At 42.4% G+C, this 20,755-nt stretch overlaps 1 protein-coding gene across 3 annotated transcripts in view; it reads right to left on the bottom strand.

Annotated features, from left to right (window-relative positions):
• Positions 1-17,831, bottom strand: part of ERG (ETS transcription factor ERG) — a 114,432-nt gene extending 96,601 nt beyond the window's left edge. For 2 of the 3 annotated variants that reach the window (XM_012781771.3, XM_076000215.1), the window contains exon 1: positions 17,674-17,831. In XM_012781771.3, coding sequence (XP_012637225.2) covers positions 17,674-17,691 — 18 coding nt within the window. In that variant the 5' untranslated portion in view covers positions 17,692-17,831. The remainder of the gene's footprint in view (positions 1-17,673) is intronic. The other variant, XM_020284710.2, reaches the window with a different exon arrangement.
• Positions 17,832-20,755: the final 2,924 nt, after the last annotated feature.

The following is a 20,755-nucleotide window of genomic DNA, read 5'->3' as shown; positions in this document are numbered from 1 at the left end:
GTGGGAATACCCTTACAAAGTGGCAGAACAGGACACAGGGAGACACAGGGAAGATGGCCATGGAATGGCAGAGGCAAAGATGGATGCATCTACAGCAGCCCCCCCCCTTATCCAAGGGGAACGTGTTCCAGGACCCCCAGCAGATGCCTCAGACTTCAGATAGTACCGAACCCAACTGCCATCAGTGGGAACACATTTCTCTTCCTGTCTCCCATCCACATGCTTAATGCATTTTCCATCTCAGCTACGCACTTACCATGCACTGTGGTTGTAACCTTTGCAGTTTGAGGCGTAACAACACAATGAGCACAGATTTCTTTCCCTCCCTTCACAAGTTGATGGATTGGTTCTTACTACAGATCCTAGCAACCTCCGCACAGGATCTTTTCTTTCCTTGTAAGGACAGAACTTTCACCTTTTCACTGAAAGGAAGCGCTCTATGGCTTCTCTTGGGCATACCTGAATCGCCATCGTCGCTATCCTCAGGCTTTGGGGCCGTTTTTAAGTAAAATAAGGGCTGCCTGAGTACAAGCACTGCGATACCATGACAGTGGATCTGACACCCCAGATGGCTGCTAGGTGACAAACAGGCAGGTACTGTCCACAGCATGGAGACATGAACGAAAGGGAGGTTCACATCCCAAAGAGGATGGAATAGGACGGTCTGAGATTTCACTGTGCTACTCAGAGCAGTGTACAACTTAAAACCTGGGAATTGTTTATTTCTAGAATTTTCCATTTACTATTTTTGGGTGGTGGTTGAAAATGTCAGAAACCATGGAAAAGGGGCACTACTGCACAAGCCAAGGAACACAAGGATTGTGGGTAACCACCAGAAACCAAGAGAGGCACGGAACAGACCCCCACCCCCACCCCGAGCCTCTAGAATGATCCCACTCAGCCAACACCTTGATTTTGGACTTCTGGACTCCTAAACTGTAATAGAATAAATTTCTGTTGTTTTAAGCCACCAAGTCGCACTCATGTGTTAGTGTTGCCCTGGGAAACTAGAACACTATTTGTGGATGCTCTTTTTATCAAAAATTTTGCCATTTGAGGACATTATATGGCCTTTTTTTTTTTTTGCCTTCTAGAGTTAGTACGATTTTCAAAAGCACTGGAGTTTACACCAAAAATTAAGTTCCTTCCCTCCGTTACAGTGACCAGATAGTCTGAATTTTTCAAACTAATACAATTTTTGCAAAATTTTTCATGTAAACTCTTTTGCCTGACCATGCTCTGATTCTTTTGGTTAGGAAAATCTGGCTCTTGTCCCACTGGGGGAAACGTGTCAAATTCGCATTCTAATGGAAATTGTCACGTGGGGAGGTGTTTTGACAAACATCTTTCAAAGTTTTATTTGTTTGAAAATAATGTTAGAAGTTAAAAAAAAAAAACTAATGGAAATTAAAATCTAATTTCCTTAGTATATTTTCCAACCAACATCTGTGGCCAAATTAGTCAAATTATGATTGTTTTATGCGTACTCACTCCTCAAAAAAAAAAAAAAAAAATCCTAGCTCTCATAGGACTTCCTTTTGATTATCCTAAAGGCAATTAAGAGTGTACTGATCCAAAGTATAATTAGGTTGAGAAACAATGAACTCCTAGATGACCAATCAAGTTTCTGCCAACATTCTGACTTGCAAATAAAAGTCATTTCCTTTTCTTTGACCCTTTAAAAACTGGATTATAGTTTCTGTTAGGAGAGCGCCAAGTGAGATTTCTTTTAATCACATATGCTGGCAAGTACATGCTTCACTTAGGGAAAGATTTCAATATACATTTGATCCTTAATTAACTAATTAATTAATTTAGCACACATTTATGGAGTAGCACTTTAGGTGCATGGCATTATAGAAACAATGGTGAGATAAATTCTTAAGTTATTTGTTAAAAAGGAAGTTCATTAAAAAAAATCTTACCAAGATAATAGAATACTTTAGGTCTTATGAAAGATCACATTTTCATTGGCTTATATATAATATTGTAACCAGTAAGGCTCCCTAAGTTTAATGATATGCTTGCTAACTTTAAAATTTAAGTAGGTAATCCAATTTTATTATTGGGCTTAGATAATCTGGTTGTTACTTGCTATTAAAATTAATCTTTATTATATAGCAGATCATCTTGCAATTTAATACAAAAAACTTAGCTATTGATGAAAACATTATGCTACATCATATCCATTGCAGATGTTATTTATATAGTAAGTACTACATTGTAATCTGCCTCATTCCAGTAAATATATAAACTTTTCAGCATGAACTAGTACATTGGAAACTAGCATAGGTATTTCAGATTGTTACAGTTTCATTGAAATTTCAAAAGAGTGACTACATTAACAAAAGAAGAAAAATGAATGGTCCCCATAATAGACCATTAAATACAACTTTCCATTAGTTCATGCCCAGAAAGATTTTTTTTGTATAATGAATTGTAATAGTCGAACATTTAGAAGACCCAAAGCAAACCCTGGAAAAATACTAGTAGGTGTTGCCACTTAATAAAAGTGAAAGTGGTGTTTGGTTCTGCTTCATCAAGACAAGTGTCACATAATAAAATGCAAGCTATGAGTTGCCTGGAAACTGTATTTCTGCTTTTAATTTTCAAGTGGAAACATTTCCATCTGCAGCCCAGAAGAGATAGCAGGCAGCAGCAGCACTCACTGGATCCTGGACTGCCTGTGTCCATCCCACCTTCCCGAACACGGGCAAAGGACGTGAATAGACCTTTTTCCAAAACAGAAACCAAAATGTCCAACAGGTACATGAAAAGGTTCTTGACAACACTAGTCATCAGGGAAAATGAATCAAAACCACAGTGAGATGTCACCTTGCATCTGCTAGAATGGTTATTATAAAAAATACCAGAGATAAATGCTGGTGAGGACATGGAGAAAAGGGAATCAGTGTACACTGTTAGTGGGAACATAGAATGGTGCAGACATTCTGGAAAGTATAGAGGTTCCTAAAGAAATCAAAAATAGAACCACTATATGGCCCAGCAATCCCTTTTCTGAGTATTTACCCAAAGGAAAGGAAAACTACCCTATGAAGATATCCACAGCAGTATTCACAATAGCCAAGATATGTAAACAACCCAAGTGTCCATTAAGGGATGAAGAGATTTTATTAAAAAAAAAAAATAAGTTGTGTTATATACATACAAAATGGAATGTCATTTAGCTTTAGAAAAGAAGGAGATTCTGCCCCAACATGGATGAATCTGGAGGATGTTATGCGAAGTGAAACAAGCCAGACACACAAAGACAAACGCTGTATGATCTCACTTTTATGAGAAATCTAGTAACAGAAAAAAAGCTGAGTTGGGGAATGGGAAGATGTGGATGACAGGATACAAAATAGCAGATCTATAGATGTACGCCCAATAATGTACAACATGAGGGATGTGCTTAGTAATATAGTACTAAAAAGAGTAGATGTTAGGTGTTATTGTCACACACACACACAAATGTGTAACTGTGTGAGATGACGGATATGTTAATTGCTTCACTATAGCAATCTCATCACCATCTATATGTATATCTAATATCATGCTGTGCATCTTGAAAAGGCGAAAGATTTATACGATCTGAAGAGAAACCAGAGTACCGCACCTTGAATACATACAGTAAACATTTTTAAAAAAGTAAATGACAAAAGTCATAGTTCAAACCATGTTTTGGGAAAAGTATGGATTTGTTAAAGTAAGTGGTACCTCTGGAAAAAATAAAAATGGACTCCATCTTCCATGATATATAAAAAAATGAAATGTTATAAGGTCCCGCCTCACTGGTTTATGTGCTCACTCCTGCATTTGTCAACCAGGCGGTTATTCATTCATTTACTGAACAGACATTTACTGACAACCTGTTTCTCACAGACATGGCATAACCAGTAAATGGATACACGACGACAGCCACTGAAGACATGGAACTTCAACAACCAACGTCGTGAGACTTTCTGGCCTTGCATGAGGTTCCATAGACTCTTAATCACGGACATTCACCGCACTGTGGTAATTCAGCAGGCGTCTGCTCAGCTCCTCTAAAGAATGCACCAGCTCTAGCAGTTGTTCACAACAGGGCTTGGCTCCTTACCCTCTAGTTCAACTCCAGAGACCAGCTGTCCCTCCCCACTGCACAAATGCATTCTCTGATGCAATGACATCAGCCAGAGAATAAGGCTAGGGAGGAAACAATGAACATCTTCCATTCCCCCATCTTTGAATTATGAAAACCATTGGTTTTCTGGGCTCACGAATATGCAACTGAATTCAGCTGCTGAAAGTTTGGTTAGGATGCTGTATGGGCCATTAACTGGACAAACAACTGTGACTCTGTTATGTTTTCTTTACTATCCTCGAAGGAAGAGCATGAGAAGGAAGCAAGTAGCGGACAGTCAGGTGCCCGATAACAAAGGTTTGGACAACGACATATTCAATTAAGATTATAACAGAGCTGAAAAATTCCTATCGCCTAGTGACACTGCAGGCATCGTAACTTTTGCAGCACAAGGCATTGTTCGTGTGCTTGTGGTGACTGGTGCAAACAAACCTATTTCGTTGTCACATGCAATTATGTACAGTACGTGATAATTGCTAATGATAATAACCAACTGTGCTGCTGGTTTATGTATTTACTATACTTTTTATTATCAGTTTAGAGTATACTCCTACTTATAAAAAAAAACAGTTAACTACAAAAGAGCCTCAGGGAGGTCCTTTGGGAGGTATCCAGAAGAAGGCAATATTATCACAGGACGTGACAGCTCCACGCAAGTCACTGCCCATGAAGAGCTTCCAGCGTGGAGGTGGAAGATAACGATATTGATGATCCTGACCCTGGGTAGGCCTAGGCTAATGTGTGTGTTTATGTCTTAGTTTTTAATAAAAAAAAAAAGTTTAAAAGTAAAAAAAAAGTTAAATAGCAAAACACTAACAGAATAAGGATCTAAAGGAAGAAAATATTTTTGTACAGCTGTACAACATGTTTGTGTTTTAAGCTAAGTATTTTTACAAAAGGGCCAAAAAGTTAAAAAAAAAACAAATTAAAAAGTTTATAAAGTAAAACAGTTACAGTAATCTAAGGTTAACTTAGTATTGAAGAAAGAAAACATTTTTAATACATTTAGTGTAGCCTAAGCATACGGTGTGTATAAGGTCTTCAGTAATGTCCTAGGCCTTGGTATTCACTCACCCCACTCACTCACTGACTCCTCCAGGGCAACTTCCGGTCCCGCAAGCTCCATTCATGGGAAGTGCCCTATACATGCACCATTTTTATCTGTTATGCTGTGTTTTTACTGTACCTTTCCTATGTTTAGATATGTTTAAATGCACAAATGTTTTACCATTGTTAGAACTGCCCACAGTATTCAGTGCAGGAACATCCTGTACAGGTTGTGCAGCCTGGGAGCAGTGGGTCATGCCATACAGCCCACGCACACAGTAGGTTATACCTCCTAGGTTTGGGTAAGTACACCCTGTGATGTTTGCACGGTGACGAAATCACCTAATCATGCACATTTCTCAGAACTTATCCTGTTGTGGCGATGCATGACTATACAGGAAAACACTCTCATCCCTTTAAACGAAGCTATAAATACCTAAAGTGTATTGGAGGATTCCCTTCCAAAGACAAACATTGCAAACAAACACAATCGAGAAAGATAATCGATTACTTCAGGAAAAGCAGGTAAGAGAGTAAATTAAATGAGACAGAGACAAGGATGAGTAAATAACAAGAGATCACAACAGCTAACTTTTTCTTTATTTTTTTTATGAGATGAGGTCTTGCTATGTTGCCCAGGCTGGCCTCTAACTCCCTAGCTCAAGCAATCCTCCCGCCTCAGCCTCCTGAGTAGCTGGGACTACAGGTGTGCACCACACCTGGCCTGCAGCTGATAATTTTTGTACACTGAATTCCATTACTGTTCAAAGCACATACATGTATTAAGCTCTTTAATCCTTGCAACACTACCAAGAAGCAGGTGTTATTATCATTATTGAATCTGTTCTACAGATGAGGAAAGGAGGACCGGAGAAGTAAAGTAACCTTGCCAGGAGGTGGTGGAACTAGGACCTGTCCCTGGGCAGTCCAGATCTGCTCCATACTAAGAAACTGGGTCCTTAAGAAGGGACAAAGGGATTGAATTTCTAAGTCATAAAAAGTTCAGCCCTTACTCCTCTTTTGTCTCACTCTCCTTGAAAAGAAAAAATGAAATGAATAGAAAAGTACTATTAAAAATGAGTTTGATTTCTCAAATGTTATTATTCTTTTTAGAGAATACATCAGTGCACATGGAGAAAAGCTCAAAAAATGAAAATAAAAGAATCAAGTATTAATAGAACCTTAATAGTATATTGGTTATTTTAATTTCCTTTTCTAATTTTTTATTTTCTAATATCCTATAATAACTGTATTTGAAATGGGCAAAAAGAAGAAAGTTTTTATTATTGTTGTTGTTTCATTGACTATTCCATGGATATATATGGAACTTGTAGTTGCTACAGGCTAAATGAAACAAATGAATAAAACCAATCCTGGTGCCAGGCAAAGGTGACCTTCAGAGAAGATGCCAGTTGGGGCTGCCATCCCATCAGGTGTCAAAGACGAGTCTACCTGCTCTCTGGTCCTGCACCAGCACCACCCAACTGTGACCCAGGCAGCACTGCAACCAAGACAGACCCAGGAGACCAGGAGAGTCACCCTGCACAGAAGCAGAAGTGTCAGGAGGTAGCATGTGTAAGGAAGCATGTTGTAAGATGCTGCGTGGAGTTTCAGTAAAAGGTTACACATCTGTACAAGAACTGTTTAGGGTAACAAAGGCAGAGGGAGAAAGCAGTCTTCATTCCAACAGCCAGATAGTGAGACTTTACATATAGCCTGTCTCCCAAGAAGATAAGCAAAAGTGTGCAAAGAAATCAATCTCCAAAGGAGAATATCTCACTGGGCAATTTCATTTCAATTCGATTTCATTTTAAATACTATGGATAATAAGGAAATATTATGAACTTAATGCCAGTAAATTTAGAGGAAATGGAAAAATTCCTTGAAAGATATTAACTGCCAAGCATCATTTAATAAGAAATCATCTGAAATAATGTAAAGACTCATAGATCTGTTAAAGAAATTGAATTTGTACTTAAAAGATACTATATATATAATATACATTATATAATAATATATAATATTATATATAATTGTATAATTATATTATGTAGTATATATTATATATACACTATATATATATTGAGTGACTGTGTGGATAAAAGCATTAGCGCATATTAGTGATATATTAACATCTTCATGAGACGTAGCAACACGTAACCATGTCTGGCAGTCTCTGTCCCCAAGCTGGCAGTCACTGACACTTCGGGACCATGTGGCCAGGCAGAGACACTGTCTTCTTCTCCATTGCAATGCGAAGCTCACAGGTGTTTTCTGGTCACCAAAGGAGGCGCGTCACCAAGACGTGACCCGGCAGTGAATGGCTGCTCAGTGTTCTGATTATTTTAAGGACCTGCAGGAGATCTGGGTGGAGCAGTAGATTTCCACGTTTGGAGCATGTGAACATCACTCCTTGGTGCTTTGCCAGTGCTTGAGTTGAAGGGCTCTCGGGTGCTATTTATTTTGCTTAGTTTATTGTTCGGTGTTATTGTTTGTTGACTTGCTATATTTTTTCTCTCCTACAAAGGGGCCAGTGGGTAAGGACGTATCCTGCAGATGGGTAACCGATGATTCCCTATTGTTCAGTGTTTGTGCACTCTGCTTTTATTTGCTTTGGTTCAAAGGGCCTAAACAATTCACTTGCTGGAATTTAATAACTGGCGTAAAATCAGCACAGAGAACAAACAACCTGTGAGCTGAAATTTTGGTACCTAAGTCTGGGGGTCTCTGTTTGACTAAAGAAAGCAAAATCTAAAATGACCTTTCCATTAACTAGCTCCGAAAAAAAAGGCCTTCAGCTGAATCTGAGATACACTTGTTTTCCGCCAGATACTAAAGTACTAGACTCACAGAGCGTTTTCCACAGGCATGTCTAGCCTAGTCTGTACTCTTCATCTTAAAAACCAGCAAGCAGATCACACCAAGGATGAGCATAAGAGACTAAAATCATTTCTTTAGAAACTTCATATCTTCACCTGCTTCAAGACACAGAATTCTCTTAGCAAATCTGCAGGGGCAGGCTCATTCCCCGTGGAGGGGAGATAATGAAGACCGAGGCACGCATTGGTGGGAGGAAGTCCCCCCGGCAGGCTTTCCTGCACTGGTGCTCTCTGGTTGGGCTGGCTATCTGGGTAGGAAGTGAACGCAGGAAGTATCTGTCTACAAACCCTTTATCCTCAAGGTAATTGCTGTAGCAGCATTTTACTGTTTACCAAAGCAGTAAACATGTGATCTAAAAATAGATGTTTTCCATCTCCGGAGAACAAGGCTTAAAAAAAAAAAAATAAGTGCATTTATTTTATAAGCAGCTTCTTATCAACACTGGCTTCAAGAGACGTGTGATTCTGACAGTGAGTCAATGGGAACAGCTTTTTGGGTAGGACAGAGGGAGGGGCCCTCGCAGGGGCGATCGAGAAGCAAAAGGGGAGTTTCTTCACTAGAATGCTACCTTAGCAGAGTAAATTGTATTTCTTTTCTTCTTGGCTTAACATAAACTTAACCGAGTTCATACTCTTCTGTTTAAAAGGAAGTCAACAAAACTATCCATGTTAGTTCACACTGGTGGAATGGATAATTCAGAATGTAAAATAACTCATAAAGTCACTTATATTTGAGCTTGGACAATATTCTTATTTTTTATGCAAATATGGACATGCTTCCAGTTCTGGGAGTTCGTAAAGATGAAGGGAAACAGTCGAACTCAGAAGTAGACGTGTCGCTGCTGCTTTTCATGGCTTCCCCTGGCGCAGGCTGAGCCTCCTGCTCGACCTTCCACTTCCTTTCTTACTTCTGGATGAAAAGCTCGTGAGCCTGCCTGTCCCAGATTTCCCGGGGCGAGAGAGATGATCAGGTGCCCGTGAGAGGCAGCTTGGAGTGGGTGAAAACAGGTCCGGGAAGGACCCCTGAGCATTCGAGAGGCTTGGGAGGGTCAGCCTCATCGCCACTGCTGTTCTTTCTGCTCTTCAAACTCATCCTGGGCGGGTAGCGGCGGCAGCGAGGGAGAAAGCGGCAGGAGGGAGAGAAGGAGGCAGAGAGGAGCAGAAGGGAGCGGGCCCCGAGTCCCCTCCCAGGACCTGTGTGCACAGCGCCAGCAAACGCAGGCGTCTCTCAGCACCGTTCCAAGCACTGGCAGTGCAGACAGAGCACTTGCAAATAAGCGGGAGCGCACTGTGTCTGTCAGAGTTTTTATTCCATAATGAAAAGAAAAGAACATGTTGGTTGGAGGAAAATGGACAAATTGGCTGCTTGAAAGAAAGACAAACCAATTCACAAACTTAAAAAAAAAAAAAAAAAGCTTTTTCATGGATTCTCCGATTTTAGTCCCAAAAGGGAAATTTATTTGGGCCCGAATGAATAGTAAAATTAGCTAGCATGTATTAAGACGCTCATGCGTGTTAAAGACAGTTCCGAGCTCTCCCAGCTCCGGGAGTCTCACCACAACCCTGTGAAGGAAGAAGAGCTGCTCTCCCCGCTTTGCAGATGGAAAAGCCTAGATACTGTGGGGCTAGGGCCTGTCAAAGGTGAAATGTCCAGGAAGTAGAATATCCAGAGTTTGAACCTAAAAAGCCCGCTGCAAGCCCACCCACCCCTAACTATGCCCAGGCCTCCCCCCGCCCCCACCTCCGGGATCCGATGGGGCACTCTGCCCTAGCTCCCTGTGGTTCTGACGGCAGCAGAGCCATCGAGCGCCAGGGGGCGAAGGCTGTGCAAACCGTCCCCTTCTCCCGCGACAGAACTCGGGCCAGGAGGGTGGATTTACCTGCCGAGGTCCCACAACATCACACTAAAGCCCTGGGCCGCCACCTCCCAGACTGGCCCGCTCCACTCCCCCCTGCCAGGGCCTCCGTCCATGCCTCCCCCCGTCCCCTGCATGGGAGACGAGACCAATCCTTTGCCCACAGAGGCTGTTCTAAGGATGCCATGAAGAAATGCACAGCACCAGGTACCTCTCTGGGCAAAAGGTAAGCGTGGGCTGTGCTCTCCTTATTAACCCTCGCGTTTTTGATGCTCTTTGGAACGTCAGATAACACATACACATACTATGGATCCAGAGACGTCTACGCAATATAAAACCACATACTTTTTTAACTTGGAGCAACATCTTGGGAAATCTGCCTCAAATTGAGACACAAACTAACTGTGTTGACAGATTCCGAAGCATTGTTTCAACAGTTTCTTCTTCCTCAAAGGTGAGCGCCACATGCACACTGTCAACTCAAAAAAATAAGACCCCCCCCAAACCCAATGGGGCCCAAAGAGGATGGAGGTGGGAAATTCACTGCTGGTAGAAGATTTGAATAAACGGCCTAGGAGGAAAGTGGTGGTGGCGGGGGCTGGGGGCACGGTCCTCTCTCCAGTGCTGGCTCTGTGTCAATAAATTTAATTTAAATTTAATTCATTAAATTAAAAAAAAAATCAATGCACTGCTTGCTATTGTATAATGTCATGAGGGCAAGGGAGAGTTTAATCCACGGAGGCGGAATGATTTAAAAGTGGAATGTGTTCAATGCAAGAGCCCAGGATCTTTGCATGATGTTCTTTATTAAATTTTCAAAATTTCAACATGCATTGTTTTTAACAAAAGTGTTTGAAGTAACAGCCCCGATGTTAATGTTATGATTGGATTCCGATGTGGCACTTTAAAAATAAATCATTTCTTTTTGAAATGTCTCGGCACTTATCTGTACGCGGCAGCAGACGACTGTTCTTCCCGGGGTCTAATTCCACGAGCCCCCTGCTGAAAGATTTGGTAGAGCCTCACGGAAAACTCTGACCTGCGTTTTCATTATCGGCGCCCAAGACGAGAGCAAGGAAGTTGATACTTTGGGGCGAGGAAATGTAAGTGAGCAGCTGACCTGGAATCTGGAACCACTGCCCCTTGGATATTGCCAAATATGGAAAGAATTCTTGCCGCCAAGCAAATATAGAATGCGGTGCTAGAGCTTTAGCACTCGAGTTTTCCAGCACTTTATCTTGATTTAGCCTCCCAGAGTATAATCACTGTCGCCTGTGGGATTTTTCACGCAAGAGTGGAAAACATAAAGTAGCTGGTCATAATCATTTTCATGATCAAGTTATTTCGTGTGTTACTATGTCACTTGATACATCATGTTTTCTCTGTACAGTAACTTACTATTTGGGGACAGGGCAAGTAGCAGGAACAGAGATCACATGACAGAGGAAAGACAGATTTGTGCCACTTGTGTCCAACCCTCCGCCCTTATCTGTATGAAGACAGCGGGGCCCAGGTTTCTGCGAGGACCACGTGAGACGACTCGAGGGTTAGCATGTGACAAGCAGTTATTAGGATGATCTCAATTTGGATTATGGATCCAAGACACTACCTACAGCTACATCTTTCCAAGTATTTTCCCATGCTTTTTTAAACATCAATTTAAGTCCATTTAATTAATTTTGCTTTACTAGGAGAAATATCTCTCAAGACAAGAGACTTCTGCTTGAAATCTATAATAATGATCACGTTACTTTGATATCTTAGCTTCCTCTTTATGGCTTCAAAGAATTTTAATTCACGCTTATGCTATGAAGTGTTTATGGAACCTCTACACTTTGCCAGTCATTGGTGAGGATACAGAAGAGGCGGACAGGGTATCACTGGAAGCAGGCTCTGTGGCTTCAGGGGCTGCGCATAAAGCACTCATATCACAGACACGCACAAGCAAAGCCTGGTGGACGTGCTGCCTTAGGAAAACGCAGGGTGCGAGAGTGGACAGATGAGGATTGATCTTAAACTTTATAAAACATGTCTCAGCCAAGCTCAATTGGGGAAATATGGGGAAAGTAAGTTAGATCAAACAGGGAATGAAAGTATGAATAAGAAAAAAGAAAAAAAAAACAAAAACAAAACCCAGAGGTCACAATGGACCACTAGTTAAAAATAGGCTTGCAGCAAACAAATAAACAAAAAAAGTAATGAAATGCTAAAATTAAATAAGTACAAGCAAAAATGAGATTCCACTCTTGCCTTTCAGAATGACAAAGATTCAAAGAGTCAAACGTGCAGAGTTGTCATGGCTCAGTGCGGGACTGGCCTCCCGCGAGGCTAGAAGGAGTGGGAATTATGACAACCTTGCCAGAGAGTAAATTGACAATTGTTCTGTTTAAGTTGGAAGATATTTAAATTTCACAATGACCTAAAAAATACATATGCCCATTGGCCCAATAATTACTTTCTAAGCACCAATAAGACTAAAAATAATTTTTAAAAATCAGACAGCGGGTGCACTGCAATAGGATCAGTGAAAACTTGCAAGCTACAGTATTTCCTGCAACAGGTATCGGTTATAAAAATCAGCCACGGACTCTGTGGTCACATGTGGCCTCCCATGCTCAAGGCAGGACACAGCTGGGCCTGGGCGGCAACGAGACAAATTCTGCTTATTGAGGATTTCCAGTGATGTGGGGAAAGGTCTGCCCAACACCGTTAGCTGAGAAGAGCAGGACAGATGTCAGGGATGGAAGGACGGACAGAGATGGCAAGCATTAACATAATAGTTTTCTCTGGCTGGTTAGGACTTGGGACAGTTCACAAAGACTTTGTAATGATTTTTTTGGAAATTTTCTCCACGACGAGAATCTTTCAAGTTTATAATTTGTACAAAGGAACAAGATACACGTCTGCAGAATGAATGGCCAGGCAGGACGGCGGAGGTGTCCAGAGGGGTGTCTGCCCCTTCCATAGCCGCGCTTCCCAGAGCAGGGCCGAGCCAGCCCTTTGGCCAGCGCCACCTGGAACAAGCCCCTGGATGCTCTGCCGGCCCACGTGCAGCTACCTGGCCTGCCACCTTCACAGGAGGACCTACGCAAACTCCCTCCTCCCACATGTCCTGTCTCGTTGCCGCCCAGGCCCAGCTGTGTCCTGCCTTGAGCATGGGAGGCCACATGTGACCACAGAGTCCGTGGCTGCGGGCTCCCCAGCTGGAGCAGGGAAATGCAAACGGCATGAAGAGCAGAGCCAGAAGGACAATGTGACACAGCAGGGAGGGTTAAATCAACTTGGAGTGCCTGCTGGCATCTGCCATTCACTCAGCACCAGCACAGGGCAGGAGATAGCCATTATGGCCCCATTTTACAGGTGAGGAAACAAATATGGAAATTCTTTCCATATCTGGCAATATCCAAGGGGCAGTCAAACAGGTTAGGTACTTTGCCCAAGGTCATCAGATTAATAAGGATTCGAATGCAGGTGAGTCTGTGGTCACATAAGGTAAGAGAAACACCCTCCGGGATGGTCTGACAGAGTCCCCAGGGCAGGGGGAAGCTCTCCCATGTCGGGTCGAGCAAAAGGAGGGGATGTTCTCCTGCAGCATTTGAGCGTTCACTAGCTCTGAGGAAAGACCCCACCGGAGCCGCGCGTGCCACCAAACTCCGCGAAGGCCTGGAGACCGTCCCTGTAAGATCCCCTTCCCTGGGACCTCACAGCGCAGAGACACGCTCACAGGTCTGGCTTCCCCGGGGCCTCTCACAATACTATGACTTCCCTACGTATCAGCTGCGAAATCGATACATCTGCCAAGGTGTCGGGACGGGACACCCATAACTGCTCCGGGTCTCCGCCTCCACAGACGAGTCTCACTCTGCTGTTCCAAACGGCAGAAGCCATCTTTTCCTGCAGACATTGTTGGAACGGTTGTCTAATTTATGTTTTATGTAAACCTTAACGAGTGTGTGTGAGCGTGCGTGCATTTAAATAAAGGCTTGCTTTGCAAAGCAAACATTTAATGAAATAATCACATTAGAGAAAATACAATTTGGAAACCGTTCCATTTCAGAATGTTTTCTGAGAGCACTGCAGTCCTGCAGTATATTCAATGTGCAAAAATGTCCACAAATGCAGTCATTCCTAGTCCTGCTGTCCTCAGGCACTGAGTCAGTGGACCCTGGAAGCGGTCATGGGTGTACACCCACACACACCCACACATACACACGTGTGTTCACATACCCACACACGCACACATATGTGCACACACATATATGCACACACCCCACACGCACACAGACTCCGGGAGAGCGGGCTGCAACACAGAGGGCAGCCACTTTTAAGCAAGGACAGAAACCCGGGGCCTGCTCTGGGATGACACATTCGGAGCAGGACAGCGGCATTTATCTTGCACTTGCCATTCTTTCCACAGAATTGCCCCAGAGTAACAAGGAACAAAGCAAGTTAAGTTGCTTAAGTTAAGTTCAGTGGGCCAATGAAAAATCTATCTGTAGCTTTGAAACTCATTAGTCACACCCACCACAGTCCTACGGGGAGGTTAATTTCCTTCATATGCTTCTTAGCTTTAATAGGTTTCCTTCCTATATGATGCCGAATACCCATGAGTACCTGACACAGGTGAGGCATGGCCAGATAGAACATGCTGCATGTTTTTAAATTAATAAAACCAACTCCCATCACTTTGTTTCCATTATCCTCAAACCTCCAACCTCCGTTAGCTGGAGGAAAGCGATCTCTCCAGGCAAGTCACCGGAGCAGCCCCGGGTGCCCTCGCCTCTCCGCCGAGCCTGTTAGTGACTTTCCACATCCTGTCTGGCCCCGAGCTGCTCTCCACTCACGCTGCTGCCCCTGTCTGCTCTCTCCCGGCCCTCTAACGTCAGATCTCCGTGACAAGGGAGAATCCTCCAGGGTTCCATTTTAAAGGTTAAGCATCTTTAAACTCTAGGATCAAGGCTGGCAACCTGGGGTGCATAGACGCCCTAAAAGGCCCAAGGACAGAAACGCAGCTCTGTTGTGGCGCTGTGCATCTCCCTGCACACGCTGGAAGGCATTGTTCTAGAATGGACTGGGGCTTCTGCGAACAACCCAAAAGGTAGATGGCATTGAAACAAAAGGATCAGGAAAGTCTTTGGGGAATTCGACTAAAACTCCTAACTGAAGTGCAATTAAGTTTCAAGGATGGCAGCAGGCTCCTTGGAGTCTGTGCGCGCACACGGCGCTATTTTGCGGGAAGGCGGGGTAGGTGGTGTGGAGCACCTCTGGGCATTGTCAGAGGGCACAGACGCCCGGGGGGAGCACCAACACCGAGCTGAGGATTGTTTGCATACAGAGACCCCAGCTCTGCTGCTCCCATGTTTTCGTTAGAACTCTCTCTCGACATGATCTTAAATTCCAGGGGGCCCTAGAGATAAGCTGGCACTCTCGACAAAGCCCCTAAAACTCGCTTACTTCATCCAAGCAAACCATTGTGTTCCCAATTCTAAATTAAAAAGGGAAAATGATGGTGAGAATCACAAAGACTGGATTAGAATATTTAGCTTTCCATAGTGCCCCCGAGGAGCTTTGCAAATATTAATGCAAAAAAAAAAATGCCACTCGGATGTAAAAACCAACTTAACAAATTCATAGCATCTGATACCTAATCGACTAATTGGTTTATTTACTGAAGCAATGAAAAACAGAGTGCATTTGAGACTGGGCATGGTCTGTATGAAGTTCTGTTTCCTAATTCCAGTGGACAGCCATAATTTTCCATATGCTAATTTGAGCTTTGCACTAACATAATTAAAACTGTAGTCATCAAACTCAGGACCTCCTTTTACCTCTGCATAAACAAGGCTATAAAATCATCTCATTACTTTACCCAGGAAACCTACCAGAAACATGTCTTAAAGGAAGTTACCTATAAGGAGGAACTCTTTTAACAGGATTTAAAAAAAATTCACTGGAAGTCATTTTAAAGGTTCACTTGGGATATATACAATATACATATAATACAGTGTAAATATAATGTTAAACCAAGCATATAGTACTCTAGACAAGTGTAAACTCTTTCCTCAGATTTATTCAGAAAGTCACAAAACATTCAAACTTCAAAACTAACTTCATATTTTCACAAATATATATATTTTTAACACAGTGCATTCTGCAAAATATCCCCTACCTTTTAAAGGATAGTCTGTCATTTCAATGCCCTTTTCAATGCATTTTTGAGGGGAAAAAACACATAAGATTGTACTCAAGCTATTCAAGATTTAGAAAGAATATTTCATTTAATTGTTATGAAGTACATATATAAATAAGAGTGAACAAAAGAACAGAAGGGTAGTATTTTTGGTTATAAAAATCAAGTAATTTCTACTTGTGGAGCACATTAAATCCCCAATTTTACAATTCCTTTCTATTATAGTTATATTTCAGCAGACTCCAATCCTTGAAGCCAAGAAAAAAAAAAGAAAAATCTCTATAAGGTGAAAGTCCTCAGTACATGAATTTTTAAAATACTACTGAACACAGCTTGAGAAATAAAACATACCTTGAGCAAAAAAAGCTGAACAGAACTTCTGAAACGCAGTTTATATGGGGCATGTTCGTCAAATCCTCCAATATAAACATTTCCAATTACGAAAATACCAAACCAAAGAAGAGTTTTGAAAATGCCTTGGTCCAATTCTGGGCTAACTTCCATTTTCATGAGCTTTCCAATGAACTGAAACCCTTGATAAAAACACGACCAAACGCTCCTCACCTTTATGCAGCAAAAACTAAAGGCATGCAACAAACACAACTTGCTTTGGCCTCTGCTCAGTGTTAGCTTTTGCTTCTGATTTTTCTCATTTCTACCAATGTCACCAAGGTACGGTGGCCTTGAAAATATTTTAACAGACCATCACCTCATAGACTGTATACCACTGTCTTGCATTTTGCCATTAAACTGGGTTCATTTCCAGGAATTTGGCCATACTTAGGTTTCCACCTACACAGTTATCTCGACAGTAGTCTCAATATGCTAACTCCTAGAAACATCTGCGAGAAAACACATCAGACCCAATGTCCCAGAGCAGAGAACCAACGGGCCATTGCTCTCCAATCCCCACGAACCCGACATCACTGGGAAGAAATCTTACTCACGGTGCACAGAGGAATAGGCATTTTATTAAAGGTAAACACAGAACAGAACAAACCCAAATCACCCCCATTTGAGTCACATGAGAACGCTTAGTTCTAGGCATGGAGGTCCCACAAACCAAGTCAACGTCTGCATGTCCCGTTACCAACAGCCACTTGCCGGGCATCTCTGCGTTTCCGCGGGGACTGGCTGGCATCCCTGACGCTAAGGAGTCACTGAAGAACCCCCAAAGGCTCATCCCTGACAAGCCCGTCTTTCCCTTTGCCCTGCCTTGCCACCTCTCCGAGTCCGCTGCCTCTCCTCCGACACGCATCCAGGCACCGTTAGGGAGAGTTCAAGAATCTGAAAATTCAGAAGCGCTCCGAAAAGGCCTTTGCAAAAGTAATCCACAGCACTCAACGGTGAATTTAGAAAACCCAATTTTTTTCTGAGTTTGAAGTTTTTAAGCCTTGCGGATGGTTGGAGTAGGAAAAAGGAAATTTACTAGGCAGTGCAAAGGAAATCTTGTCGTCCTCTATTGTAGCGGTGGGGGTGTTGCCCAACCCTGACTTATCTGCCTTGATAAAGGAAACCAGAGAAAAGAGTAACAAGAGCAAGATTTCGTCAAATCAAAAGGAACACTTTCCTTACCTTAATAGTGCTGGCCATAATGCAATCAAGTTTATTGATCGTTAATAAATGTTAATAATAATTATTGCTTCTCTCTGACCAGAAAGTAGTTTTGATGAGGTTGTTTAGAGCGGATGAGATTGTGCTAAGTCTGGGAAATGAAGTCAGCCAATGGCAGGAAGAGGTTTCTATTGGTCCTGGCTGCCCAGCCCGAAGAAACAGGATATTTGGGAGTGGAGAGATAAGAGCCCCTGAAAACAATGTTGTTTTTCTTGATGATATGCAGCCAGGAGATTTTTTTTTTTAATTAAAAAAAAAAAAAGGCATCAATTGCCTGGGACTGTGACGGCCACAGCAGGTGTGACCAGTGTGACACACGGCACGGAGACCGAGGCAGGATGCAGGTGCCGCAAGACTCTGGGTGGCTCTGCATGGGCTGTGGGCACCCTGGGGCCCAGGCTCCAGGGCACCCTGCCGCCGGGTGCTAGTTCTCCGAGGGAGGCCTGCTTCTCTGTGGAATTAGCAACCGACTAGGACAGAGGACTTGAGCTACCTACCCTCTTCTAAAAGGAAACCTTGCAGGTGGAATCTATATCACCTTAATAGATAATCATGTTTAATAACAGCCACTCCCTGGCTGGTTTTAACAACCTATATTTGGTCAACATTTCAAATGAGTGTCCTAAAACAGTTTCATTTTCTCCTTCCAAATAAATTCACTTTTATATGCTCCACAACAAATGCATCGAAAACGCAAAGGCTCTAGAATGACAGTAAATAAGAAAAACAAAAAGAGGAAAAAAATAAACCTGTTAAAGTCTCGTTTTCAAATATTTATTTCAATTCCGCATAACTAAAGCTACTGCAAATGCTTCAGAATGTGAAGGAGCCGGCCCCTCTCTGACAAAGGTCCTGAGTGTTATAGACAACGGACCCTGAGAGAGCGCTGGCTGTCCGGAGATGTCATGTGAAGACCATATTAAGTGTTTAAAATCCAAGCTATAAGTTCAGGGTCACAGGTCTGTTTTCTACTCAAAGGAAGTACAGCTAATGCAGGCCTGAACATTCCTTAGAGGATCTGGGGACTTTAATTACTCATTTTCAGGAAATTACTTGTTCTCTGGAAGAAACAAGGTTTTGCCTTGGATCCAGAAACACGAAAGTTGGGCCCATAAAGAGGTGTGGTCTCACCAGGAGAGCCGCTGCACACAATAGGCCAGATCCGGAGCCATCGGGCGATTCTTGGTTTCAGAGGCGGACATTCGGGGAGCTGATTTCACTTGGATTTTAGGCCTCTGTAGGTCAGAGTTCTGCACTCTAGCCCAAGTTGTTCTTGCTTGTACTGTCCTTCTGATTTTAGGTCTCTATAGGTCAGAGTTCTGTACTCTAGCCCAAGTTGTTCTTGCTTGTGCTGCCCTTCTGATTAAAACAGAAACACAAGGAAGAAGAAGGGAAGGAAGCAGAGGAGGAGGAGGTGGAGGAGGAGGGGGAGGGAAGGAAGAGAAGGGCAAGAAGAAAAGGAAGGAATGGAGATGGAGAAAAAGAAGAAGGAGGGAAGGGAAGGGAAAGAGAAAGAAAGGAAAAGAAAGAAAGAAGGAAAGAGAGAGAGAGAAAAAGAAAGAAAGAAAGAAAGAAAGAAAGAAAGAAAGAAAGAAAGAAAGAAAGAAAGAAAGAAAGAAAGAAAGAAAGAAAGAAAGGAAGGAAAGAAAGAAAGGCAAGCAAGAAGGAAGGAAAGAAGGAAGGAAGGAAGGAAGGAAGGAAGGAAGGAAGGAAGGAAGGAAGGAAGGGAGGGAGGGAGGGAGGGAGGGAGGGAGGGAGGGAGGGAGGGAGGGAGGGAGGGAGGGAGGGAAGGGGAGGGGAGGGGAGGGGAGGGGAAGAAAGAAAGAAAAGAAAAGAAAGAAAAGAAAAGAAAGAAAAGAAAGGAAGAAACAGAGAAAATATATCGTAAGAAATCTCACTCTGTGTGAAAATCAGAACCTAAGTTCTCAGCACCTACATTTTGAGGGAGTGTTGACTTCCGCTCTTTTCATCTCTGAACAATGAATAAGATGGCAGGCTGATTAAAATTTTGCTTCCCCTAAAATTTCAAAGTACACAGTTGTTTTATCTGGGCAGCTTCCACTAGAATTCTGGAGAGCTGAGGGGAAAAAAGCTCTCTCGGCTCCAGTGAGATTCCTTATTTTTTTGTTTTGTTTTTTTTTGTTTTTTGTTCTCTCCTAAGAAGCATCAATTTAAAATGCTAACTCTGATCTCCCAGTAAGCAGTGCTCCGTTATGGATTTACCAAGCACCAGCTTTGAATAAGATGGCCCCTTTGCCAACGAAATAGGCCCGGAAGAACATTCTGCGTGGTCCCACCTTGCCTATGCCTCCTGGCTTCTAACCCAGCCCCACTCGTTCTCTGCAGCGGGAAAGCACCTACCCTTGTACGGGGACCTCATTCTTCAATGACAGTCTGACCTCAACTCCTTGCATCTTGCCTCATTCAAATCAAATGGTGAACAGTGAGATTTTTGATTCTTTATTTTGAAATAATTTCAAACCTACAGAAAAGTTACAAGATAATACGAAGAACTCCTAATACTTTGCCCAGTTGCTCCAACTATTGGCAACTATTGGCATCATCAGATTTGCCTTGCATCTCAACACATCTCTTCCCCCCACCTCTCTCTCTCTCTCATATTTCACAAACATAAGTATCCTTCATTTTTTAACTAATAAAAATGCCGTTTTATTAGAGAATAATTTCTTCTCCTGGATACTTACAAAGAAAAAAAACAGATGCTATTGTTTGATCTTTCTCCTGAAGATTTGATCCGTCAGTTTCATTGTCTCTAATTTTGGAAATGCATAAAATATAAAAAGTGATCTAAGAAAAAGTTCCTTTAGGGATAATGAGTTGTAAACCCTGCTAGAAATTTTAAAAAGGAAAATCTTCATTTCTAACAACAAAATGATTGATTCCTGCCATCTTCAAAGACAATAATTCCTGATGTCTAGAAGTGCACCACAGCCTCCAAGCCTGGGAATCTGTGAATATTTAATGCAAAGGTTTTTTTTGTTGTTTTTTTTTTAACAAAACCTTTGATTGGCTATTGATAGCA

Source organism: Microcebus murinus, chromosome 1, assembly GCF_040939455.1.
Source record: "Microcebus murinus isolate Inina chromosome 1, M.murinus_Inina_mat1.0, whole genome shotgun sequence".
NCBI classification, from domain to species: Eukaryota; Metazoa; Chordata; class Mammalia; order Primates; family Cheirogaleidae; genus Microcebus; species Microcebus murinus.
Note: the sequence above shows the minus strand (reverse complement) of the source record. Positions and strands in the feature narration are given on the sequence as shown.